Genomic DNA, 12,072 nt, shown 5'->3' with positions numbered 1-12,072 from the left:
TAAAAAAATGCACAAAATATAGCTGAAGCGACGCAGCTTTAGCATTCACAAAATACCTAAGATGGCATTTATGCGCTTTTTATAGCTCTCCTTGCACTAACTGTGAACATCAGGAACAGCAATAAGGAGAAAGAAAATTAAATTATCCTCAAAATAAAAAATGTTAAATGAGGGACAATTGCACAGAGGAAAAACAACTGAGTTAAATGAGAGAATTAGTGAACACCTGTCAGCAATTATACTTAGATGAAAGAAAAGGCAGCAGGAAGTAGATGTGCTCTAATTAAAACCTCTAGTTAAAAACTTCCTGTTCCTGCCCTAAATCTCTCTCTCTCTCTCTCTCTCTCTCTCTCTCTCTCTCTCTCTCTCTCTCTCTCCTCTCTCTCTCTCTCTCTCTCTCTCTCTCTCTCCTCTCTCTCTCTCTCTCTCTCTCTCTCTCTCTCTCTCTCTCATTCTCTGTGGGTGTGTATTTGTGAAAGAGGGTGGAAGACGGAGGAAGGTACCTGTCTTTTGCTATCATTTGCCCCCTCTGGTTAGTCATCATCATCATTAGACCCCATTTTGAATGTTAGATATATTGTATATTATATGTAAAAATAAAGCCTGTACAGTAGTTACATTTTTTTTAACTTTGTGAAAAGGAGGACAGCTTAAATCACTTTTATATAGGAATACACACCAATGAAAACTTAAAATATTGTGAAAAATAATTTGAGAGGCAGACAGTGCGCCCTTGCCTTTTAGTTAACAAACCATATGGAGCTGATCAAAAGAGCTCACATTAATGATGTCACTATCCCCTGACCTTCAGGGACCCTAACATCCGTATAGCACCTCTTTATAGAAAGCCAGAGGGATGGCCAGCAACCAAACAAACACCTCCTAGCTGCAACACAGTCACATTCACATACACAATAAGCTAATATTAAATACAGCACGAAAGCATGTGAGCTATAACTGAACAAATATATATAATATATATAACTGAACTCTAAATAGTTAAAGAGATCACAAACTTGGATTACCAAATTACAAATACAAAAATGAAAATAATGAATTTAAATCAAGACATAGAAGGAAACAAATAATGAACAGAAGATCTAGCTTGCAATGATTAAAAAGAGATAAAACATAAACATATGCTGAAACTTGCCTGTTTCACTCCTTCAAAACAATAAACTCCAGTGAAGGGCAGCCAGAACTGGTGCAACATCTTTAAGATCCTGTTAAAAAGCTGGCAGCAGCATTCTGACCCGTCTGGACTCTGCAGTCCTCTTTCCTGATAACTGCATCAGTTTGTCAAGTCAACTGAGGGTTTCTGTATATTTTCCATTCAATGTGTCCTACTGGGGAAGAACTTAATTATTGGTGTCACAATTATATCGTTCTACACAGGCAACGCAACACTGGCAGAAAGCACCAGTGTTTTATTTTCTAAGAACTATCAGGCTTCTAAGGTTAATCCCCAGATATGTCATCTGCCTCTGGAGTAGCAGCCAACAAAAACACTCTGTCCCCAAGTCCTGCCACAGGGATCGATTCCCACTTTTACTGGGCAATGGAAAAGATTGTTATGCTTGCTTTGATCACTCCTGGGGTTTCCTCTTACTTCTCGACTTTGTGGAAAGCCGCAATTGTTATTTTAGACTCCAAAAGAGGAACAAGCAAAATATCATTTATTAGCCCCTTTCAGTACTGGATTATGGCCATATTTGTCCATGGTGTTCTCTTATCTTAGAAGTGGTTACATCTAAAGAATATATAATATCCCTGCACTGGCTCTCTTCACCACACAACTAATACGATATGGTTACTTACCCATTTTACCTCCTGTATGTTCTCCACTTTTGGTAACATGATGGCAGGAGGGAGAAGCTCCGCCTGGAGGATGACCTGCAGGTCAGCCTCAGCCAGGCCGCTGGAAACAGAGTTGACTCTCACACACTTCTCTGTGCGTCCCAGATCCAGTTCCACTAGCATCCTTGGAATAGTCTCTCTGGCTTCTGTCTGTGAAGAAGCAGAATTTGTATCCATTTGGTGAGATTCACAAACCAACAATTAAAGGCCCAATTTAAGATGCATTAAGGACTGGACAGGAAACACGTGATGAGCCAAGATTCCAGCATCCGGGAAAAATACAGGGGAAGAAGTACAATTCTAAAAAGAAACATTGCTTTAGTACCGCAACTATCATATTAAGGGGTTGCTGTCAAACCATACTTCAGTTTGTGCTGCATCCAACATGAAATTGTACCAGAGTAAAACACAAAATGATCTGCAATAACACAAACCAGAGGCTGCAACCTCAACTATGTTCTCTCAATGAAGCCATTACACTGTAAAAAAGGACCAGGAAGAGAGATGAGAAGGATGAAAAAAAAAAAATATATATATATATATATATACCAGTATATAAAAAGAAAATCAAAGAGAAGCTACAGTCCAAACTTCTATCAGTAACACAGTAGCACACACCATTATATTCAAACCAGATGCTCGGCTTCAAAAACTGCGAGAACGAGGAATGGCATGGGTGAAGTCCAGCCACTGGGAGAAGAAAGGCTCTTTGGTGGAAATGTGTTCTGAGTTAAGCAGCATGAGGAAATGGCAGCCTAGGAGTTGTCAGGTCAGATCAGAGGCTGGAGCCTTTGACTACCTGTGTGTGTGCTTCACTCTGCACCAAACCTGAAGACATGTAAAAAAAACCCAACACTGATCAATACGACTGACCATTAGTAGATAAACCCCTATTTTTATATTCCTTATGTTGATATAGACAGACATTTAATACATTGTTGATCTAATTTATACTGGTTCACTTAAGTAGATTCATTTGCATGCGTGTATAAGAGGGCTTAAGGGAGCTAATGTGAATAACTTCTGGAATGTACCACTTGTACCTGATATTACAAACGCTCATGCAGTATTCCTACAATATGCTATCAAAATACATATCAAAGAAGTGCTGGAATTTAATGGGGGTCACGGACAGGCTGAACCGCTGCATGTTATCTATGTCTCCCTCTCGCTTCGCTGAGCAAGACAAGAGGGATTGTCACACCATATGACGAGTTCACTGTGATCTTCCTCGAGTCAACCTGGAACTTCTCTGTTACTCTTTCTTGCTGCCGCTCCCATGAGCCACAATAGAGCCATAACAGCCATGTGGTAACTTGAAACGAGTGGAGAGATTTACACAGTCATAATTCATTCTTCATAAACCTGCTACTTGGTATATAAAATGCTGGTTGGAGAAAACTGATCTGCTTACGTTGTGGTTGCTCTTTATATCAGGCGTCTCCACTGATACTGGAGGAAGCCCAATAAATGCTGACCCATAGATGACCAACAGGTTTATTTTGGATATTGCCATAGAGGTATAGCCTATTCAAATAATTTGCAATACAAAAGCGTGTAACTATAAAAGAGTGTTAGAGAAACGGGTCTTTTCCTTTTTATTTCACTTTTGGTCCACAACACTTTTTAAATCACCATGCCATGGGATGTCGAGGACACCATCTATCAATCTTTACTTTTTCTGCCTTCCCCTCTGAAGAGGAAAAAAAAAAATTATACTCTTACACCTTGACCCCTATGGGCTCTGCTACTCCAAGCTTGAATAAAGCCCTTTGAAAAGGAGATATTTTACATTAATAGACAACCATCCAACAAGTTACTTCAAAGCTCCCTCCCCAATCACCTGGTGTCCCGCAGTGAGCTCCGCCCCAAAATGAGCTCCATCTCCTCTTTGATTCCCCCCATCATCTTCATCATTAGATGCTGACACACGAGGCAGGTGGGCAGGCGAGGAGTCGGCCAGGCAGGGAGAGCCGTTAAACGCACAGACGTGCATGAGAAGCTTTTCAAGTGCAGAGAGGCTGACCTTATAGAGTGAGGTCAGTTCCTTAGTACACAGCCTGAGCTTTGACGTCCAAAAGCCTACGGAGTGCTGTGAATATATGTCCCAGCGTGGCCACTGTGTTGTAGACACCACTACAAACTGGAATGTAGAAACTGATGTGTAAAGATCACAGTGGGGCCACCTTCCTGTCCAGAATCAGATCACTGATGCTTAAGTCCGGCCTGCAGACAGCATCAAACAAGCAGATCCAACAGAAATGAGATTTAAACCAGCCCCCTTTGCACACACATTTATGGACCAAATTAATGTCTTGTTTTATTCAAACATACCGATGTGTTAATTTTACCTTTCATTGCAAAAATCAAGGTCATTGTCTGTGACTAAATTCAGTAGATTGCGCAATACATGAAAAATCACATGATCAGAAATAGCTCAAAAATATCCGGATCACATGTATCAAAAATGCAACGTTGCCGAACGCTGAGGTTGCAAACGTTACACGTTTACAGAAAGTGATCGGCACATCGCTCGCTTACAAGTTTAAAATAAAGGAACGCAGTCATGTTTTCATGGAAAATAATGGGCATAGCTCACGGAACAAAGTGAAAAAAACTCTACAGAAATGTGGCAATTTTCTACACAACCAACCACAGTAATGTAGTGGTTTCCATCGGTGGAATGGTGCAGTGCTTTATTCTGAAGGTGTGTGAAAAGATTGGAAAACTATGAGTCACAATGAGCAGAGATCTTTTTCCCCTCGCTCTGCCTTTTAAGAGCTGTCACTCTGTATCCTGCTGTGCAACTCGGGATGAAATTTAAAATAAGCTGTAGACTATATCTCAGAAGAAGGCTGTCTGCCTGAAGTGAAAGCTGCATATGCACTGGTTGGTTCATCTCTCTCTGCCACTACGCGTGTCTCTGTGCATATCAGTGCCTTGTGCGTACGTGCACGTGTTGGTGGCAGGTCTCAAGCTATCGCGGATGGTTTTTGACAAGTGACAAGCCGCGCCGCAGAAAGCTGCTATGAGATGACTGACTAACTCGTGATTTGGTAATGACTGAGTTAGGCCTTCCCTCCTGTCAGCTGGAGACAGTGTTTATCTGTTACCCTGTCAGGGTAGACAAGAAGACATATTAGCAGAAACGAGGAGAGGAGAAGAAAGGAGCAGTTTGTAAATCAAGAAACCCACTTTGTTGGTCATAACTGACAGCTGAGAGTGGAACAAAACCAGATATTATACACAATTTATTCAATTTAATTAGCCATGAAAAGAACCTAATTACAGCTCTCTAGCTCTTTGGTTACAGTTCATTACAAGCTGCAGTGCAATTTTTTTTCTTTTTTGATTTGACCATTTATTTATTTATTTGTAAATTAATTCCCAGGGCTATGTGCCTATCTTGTCGGGGGAAGAAAAATTAAAGCTCAACATTAAATATCTTTTTTTTGCTAGATATCTATTCTCTCTCTAATTAAAATTACATAGAGAGTTTGTGTTTTCTGATAATTATGCATCAGCTCCTAATGATCAATTTGCAACTCCCAGTACAGCTGTCTCCAGCAATTGTCATTTCACATTACTCACAGCATCAAACAAATGATGTTTGATTTGATGTCTTTCTATTAGCTCCATTTTAAGCTAATGAACATTTTCAATACTGCGGTTATTATAGCAAATACAGGGCCCTAGGGGTTAAATATATTACTTTATTATGCAGAAGTAAAGCTTGTATGGGCTTCAACAGTATCTTTAAATCATGAGACCGATATCAGGTGTTTCAAATTCTCAGCACATCAACGGCAGCGTCCAACTAAATTAAGTTTGCCATGCTACTCCATGTGATGTGGCAATGGAAGCAACTGTGACCCGTAGCTTTTGAGTCCCAAGGGTGACCAAAGAATGTGCATGAGGGAAAAGAAAACAATGAGGGATTGAGAACAAAACCAAAAAAAAAAAAAACCCTAAAATTGCAATAAAATAAAAATGCAGTTTTATGGTGGTATGCTCCATGTACCTTGCTTCTGTTAAGGAATGTTCCTTTCAGTTCTTTAAGCATAACTAAGTGTAACTTTATATAATCATTGTGTAATGAACCATAAATAAATGTTCAAAATATTTATTGTTAAAAAATATAAAGTCTTTTCAGGCTGATATTTTAGACTTTGTGTCAGTACAGTTAGAAAAAGGGGGTGCTATAATAACAAGCACAGTGAAATCTAGTAAAAGCTAAAAAAAGAAAAGAAGCTAAGGAAAGATCATCTGAAGATGTATTGTTTATGTTGGAGTCCTGCAAGCATCTGATGAATTCTCAAAGTTCTTCTTAAACTCTGATTTTTAACATTTATCTAGGTACCAGACAAGCTACATGGAATGATTAATTGCAATTAATAATAATCCTTAAGGATAATAGAGGTAAAGCATTCACTCCGCATGCATCAACATCTGCTCTGTTCCGCATTTCTGTCATCACTCCTGCAAATGGGCTCTCTATCCAAATGCTGTGCAGACCATGCAGCACAGAGCAGTGTAGCAGGGCAGCAGCAGCAGTTGTGCCAGTAAAAACACAGGGGTGAAATCGGATAATGAATGAAGGAGAAAGGGCCTCTCATTTCTCCATATTTCAGCATTTTCTGATTCTCTAGTTGGGCCTACACCTCATGCTTTCACACAGGAAATCTTAAGCTGCTGTGTATCATTGAAAAGATATTTAAAAACCCAAACCAAAAACTGCAGCACACTGACACTAGGACTAAAAATTGTATCTAAAAATAGAAACCTATTAGGCTACTCTGTGCAAATAATGTACTATATTCACAACACTGTTGCTGTCCTATATCTGCCACGTTATATTTGGCTTTGATTTCCTCCCAAATCAGTACAGGACACATGGCAGGACACACGCACTTGAGCTTAGGTTTGGAATGAATGTCTTTCTGAGACTATTTTCTGGATTAGCAGCTCAAATCCCATTTGTGAACCTTGGCAGCAGGAATTGGAGTTTCTCAAGTCTCTCGAGTCCACTACGGTGTTGAGTGCGCATGTGTAAAAACGCAAGCACACAGGATCTTCACACACAAGAATGTAAATGCACACAAAATACAAATTTTTAGTATTCATAACTCAACCGGCTCAACATTTTCCCCAGGTCAAGGTTTTAAGGTTTCAATCATTTGAACCAGCATAGAAAGAAATGATCATTCAGCATCAGACCAGAAGCCAGACGTTGATTGTACTACAACCAAAAAGGGCATCATAATAATTTAATCCTCTGTCAACATCTCACCCCCTCCACAAATATATGATTCCAGACTTTAGAGAAATGATTGGCTGATAAACAACTCACACAGATGGCGTGGTGGTGCAGGGTTTAGCACAGCACACCTGAGAGCAGGAAAGGGTGGGGCACCATGTCTGATTCTATTCTCTGTGTAGTTTAGCATCCTCCTGCGTGTGGATGGATGGATGGATGGATGGATGGATGGATGGATGGATGGATGGATGGATGGATGGATGGATGGATGGATGGATGGATGGATGGATGGATGGATTGGTTAATTGATGTGTGGATGGATGAATGGATGGATGGATTGGTTAATGGATGGATGGATGGATGGATGGATGGATGGATGGATGGATGGATGGATGGATGGATTGGTTAATGGATGGATTGGTTAATGGATGGATGGATGGATGGATGAATGGATGGATGGATGGATGGATGATAGATTGGTGGATGGATGGATGGATGGATGGATGGTGGATGGATGGATGGATGGATGGATGGATGGATGGATTGGTTAATGGATGTGTGGATGGATGAATGGATGGATGGATGGATGGATGGGTTAATGGATGGATGGATGGATGGATGGATGGATGGATGACTAACACTGGCCAGTGGGCCTGTCTATGTGAAATGGTCAAGCCAGGTTATAGATGAAATTCATACATAACACATGAAACATTTGCATAAGATTGTCTACAGGGAACACACACAGTTCAGTCAAACACACCAAGAAACTCTCATATTCTCTATTCAGTTTAGACTATAAGAGAAAACTACATGAGGCAGGAGGAGAACATGCACACTTAACACAAACTCTTGTCTATACCCAACTAACCTGCGCAAAGATGGAGGGAATATTATATCAAAGAAAACAAATACTGTTCATTGTCAATTAATCTAAGATATTCTGCCTATTAATCCCAAAGTGTTTCGTCTTTGATTAGTCTTATCATAGTACCTGTGAAAAACAAATGCATTGATATGATTTGCCCAATGAAAGCTAAGCATCTGGAAGTGGTTTATGGATTTAGAGATTCCACCCTCATTTTTTGGGGAACTATGTTGCACTTTTAAGCACCAACTGAGTACAACATGTCTGTCCATGAGCCACTATGGATGTATTACTGTAGGTGCTGGTGTATGTATGACTGTGTTCTGCACGTCTTTTCTACTTTGTGTGCATTTGCGGGCACGTGCTGGTGCGTGAGGAGTGCTCCCCACAGTGTCGGCTGCAGCACCATGCCATCTGGAGAGGAAATCGAGTGTGAAGTACAGTATAGTTTGGGACCAAGCTCCGTGGCAGTGGCTCAGCAGTTAGTTCATTAGTTCCAAACTTCCAGGGATTAGGAGAGAGTCTCTGCGGCAGGGAGGCAGGGGGGAGTCAGGGAGGTTGGATGGACCCATGTGGGGAGAAAGAAGGAGAGAGAGAGAGACCAGGAGGGATATGGCCCATAGGGCACTGAGTAAGATAGAGAGCGAACATGAGAGAGACAGATAAACAATCTTAACCCTGCAGACCCTGGTGAGGGGAGATGTGTGAGAGAGGCAGGGACAATGAAAGAAGCACGTAGAGAGGAAAAGAGGACAGGTGTAGCCGTCGGTTCCGCTCCAGGGTTTCAACCTGCCCTCCCTCTTCCTCCACCCCACTGATCATACAGATATGATGATATGTGTAAGAGTGTTAGAGCAGTCAGCCTTGTCTTCCCTCCCCTCTCCTCCTCCACCTCCTTCTGCTCTCCCTTCTGGGTTTATGGTGACAGTTAGCGAGCTCTGGGTGGGTTATACCCTTTACTCCATTTACCTTATTACCCTGTCTCTTTAGGAACCAGCATTTACCATTAAGAAGGAGCGTGGACGTTTTTAAAGCAGCGGGCAAATGAATTAAGCACATATGGACTTTAATTTTCATGGAGGTCAAATGACCTTTATGACATACTTTTTTCATGAATATTGTTTAAAGGTGAAGGAGACAGGTAATGAAAGAATATATAAATGAACAATGTGGGCACTGGCTTAAAGTCTCCATAAACTCTGTGAGCACCCTACTGTACACATTTTGCATGCCCTTAAGTGGACTTCACAATGACATTTTCCAAGGTCTTCACTTCTTTGAGTGCATTGTGGAGGAAGACTATGGTGTAGCAGCATGAAAATCCCCATAGTGTTAAACTGTGACAGTATATCTTTGGATGACAGGCTGTTGAACAATAATAGCATATAACAGATCCTGAGTAGGAGAGAGCATGACAGAGTTTGATGATTAAATCAACAAGATGGTAGAAGGGGTTGCTCCTACCATTTTTTTTAATCTTTATTTGGCAGTATTTGTGGAACCCAGGGGGAGAAAAACAGAGTTGCAGAAAGAACACAAAGAGTGCCTCATTGCTGTACATATTTCTAACAAAAGTGTGACCGATGCTGAAATCAAATCACGCCTACAGCTAAGTAAATAATGCCTTTGTAACACTCAGTTTTGCAATGTGACATTAGTATTTTTGTTATATGAGACTATCATTGAGCCTACTTTGCTCATATATATTTATTGTGATTTAAAACAGATTCAAAGCTGTTAATTTTAGTTATTTTAAGTCTTTTTTTAAGTTTAATGTTTAATTTGTTCAATTAGAGGGTCTCACATATCTTCAATTTACAGATATGAATGCGTGCATACTTCATGTTCAAGCTTGAGGATTAAAGAGACTGAGAGAGAATTCCCACAAGAAATAGGACGATCAGTTCAGCTTATGGCAAAATAAATCCTGCAAAAATAAGTGACTAGAAAATAAAAATAAAAAACAATCAATTGTGGTTTCTTGGTAATAAGTGAGAGAAAGCCAACACAATGCCACCACCTCTCCACCCCCACCTCTCCAGTGGCCACAAAGGAAAAAAGGCAGCAAAACCTAGTGTTAGAAGATTTTCTTTTCTCTTCTTGAGTCGATTCAGTTAACACTACATGCAAACATGGCTGAAAAACTTACATTATAGGATCCACATCCTCTCAGACAGAAAGAGTGTGGAAGTCTGCCTTGGTTCTATATTCTTTACCACAGAGTGCTGTGGCACATTATAAGGGCAAACGGGATGACTGGGTGTACAACTACAATAAAACTCTACTTTTCACTCTTGATACTGAAGTTATCTGTCACAGATTTCCTCTCCAGATGCCAAATTGTCAACATATTACTCACCTAAATAATTGCTGTTAGTGAAAAAGGCTTCTTTGGAACAATAAAAAAAAATCCCCAATTATTTTTTTAAATGTATGGGTTAGTGAGACATGTATGTAGGGATGCTGTCCTCAGATAGAGACATGGACCTGTCTCATGCTGACACCTCAGGATCTGAGACCTCCTCAAGCCTGAATGGCTACTTTAGTGCTGCATTCCTCTCCACATTTCTGCACTTCCACATAATAAAGACAAGCTCTGACATCCACCAAATCTACCACAGGGTAACAGTTTTAGCCTGTCAGTCACACGGGTCGTCATCTTATTGTCTTTGTCTTCTACAGGAACAGCCTCGAGCCATATCAATCATCTTTATTATCATGACTTAAAAACCTTTGTTAACTTTTTACCCAGGCCCCTTCTTTATCCCGCTCTCCAACCACAATTTCATGGGCAGTTCAGCAGAGCCAATGGGGAGGTTGCGTGGGCGGGAGGAGAATGCTTTTAACCTGCTGCATCTGGTGCTTTCCCGCTGCTTACCCAGTGGGATATGGTCACCTTGTTTTAAAGGACTCTGATGGGGGGAACCACGGCCTTTATTCCATCATAATAGATTGAAATGTGCTTGTTTCAAGCATCTCCCTTAGGTAGTTTTCCTTTAAGTGATTAGGAGCGAGCACCTGTCTGAAAGGAGGTCAAATTAAAATCATTCAGAATCTCACAGCTGTGTGCCAGTTTGGTCACTGCCTGTTCCATTCACACGAGGCGGCACTTCATTCATCACATGTGTATTTATACCTTTTTGTTGAGGGCTACACCATCTTCACAATCCAAGACAGCGCAGTCTACATCCAGGGAAGCTAGTTTCCTCAATTTTCGCTCATCATTACCAGGGCAGTAGAGAACTGCCCTGCGGGGTATGTAGCGCGGTGAGGGGCCTGCAGAATGATGGTGATGACGCCATGCTTCAGTACACAACTGCCAGCATGTGGGCAAGGGGGAGCCACTCTTCCTGCCAAGTGCCAAAAGAAAAAAAAAGATTACATTATATTGCAGATAGATAGATAGAAGGATAGAAGGATAGATAGATAGATAGATAGATAGATAGATAGATAGATAGATAGATAGATAGATAGATAGATAGATAGATAGATGATTTTACATAAAAATATGTAGTTGCTGTGTACACTATCCACAAACACACACACACACACACACACACACACACACACACACACCACACACACACACACACACACACACACACACACACACACACACACACACAGCATCAATTCACAGCTAAGGGCACTGAATAACTCTTGGTTGATTTTCTATTCATTTTCACAAAAGTTTCTATGTTAGACATATGCATTAAGTCACATCAATGATGTTTTGGAAACTTTTTAGTCACTTTTGAGACATGAAGAAAAAGTGTATTAATCAGGAAAAGATGTTGACTTGTGTCTTAGCTCTCCCTGTTAAGAGCAAATTCACCCAAACATCAAGCCAGTCATATGCTAATGTTCACACACTGTTGAATCCCAAAGCAGAAAGGGAACGGGTCAAAATGGCAGCTGTAGGTTGAGCAAAGCCATGGGAATGTACACATCTGTAATTGTTTATGTTTTTGAGTGTTCCATGCGTGTCTGCCAGAAAAATGATCAGATTATTTATCAAAGGATGAAAACTACTAGTTCAAAAATGTTAAAAGTTAAAGGGCAAGACAGGATCAGTGCATTCTGTCCCCAA

At 40.7% G+C, this 12,072-nt stretch overlaps 1 protein-coding gene across 4 annotated transcripts in view; it reads right to left on the bottom strand.

Annotated features, from left to right (window-relative positions):
- The window catches only part of clybl (citrate lyase beta like), a 39,501-nt gene that overhangs the window by 8,954 nt on the left and 18,475 nt on the right, over nt 1-12,072 (bottom strand). For all 4 annotated transcript variants that reach the window (XR_008954327.1, XM_057059186.1, XM_057059162.1 and 1 more), the window contains exons 2-3: nt 11,119-11,332; nt 1,819-2,007 (exon numbers count right to left, since the gene is read on the bottom strand). Coding sequence is in view for 3 of the 4 variants with exons in the window: in XM_057059186.1 (XP_056915166.1) it covers nt 1,819-2,007; nt 11,119-11,332 (403 nt within the window). In the remaining variant the exon portion in view is untranslated. The remainder of the gene's footprint in view (nt 1-1,818; nt 2,008-11,118; nt 11,333-12,072) is intronic.

This window comes from Takifugu flavidus, chromosome 1 (genome assembly GCF_003711565.1).
Source record: "Takifugu flavidus isolate HTHZ2018 chromosome 1, ASM371156v2, whole genome shotgun sequence".
Lineage (NCBI taxonomy): Eukaryota > Metazoa > Chordata > Actinopteri > Tetraodontiformes > Tetraodontidae > Takifugu > Takifugu flavidus.
The sequence above is the reverse complement of the archived record's forward strand: the minus strand, read 5'-3'. Positions and strand labels throughout refer to the sequence as shown.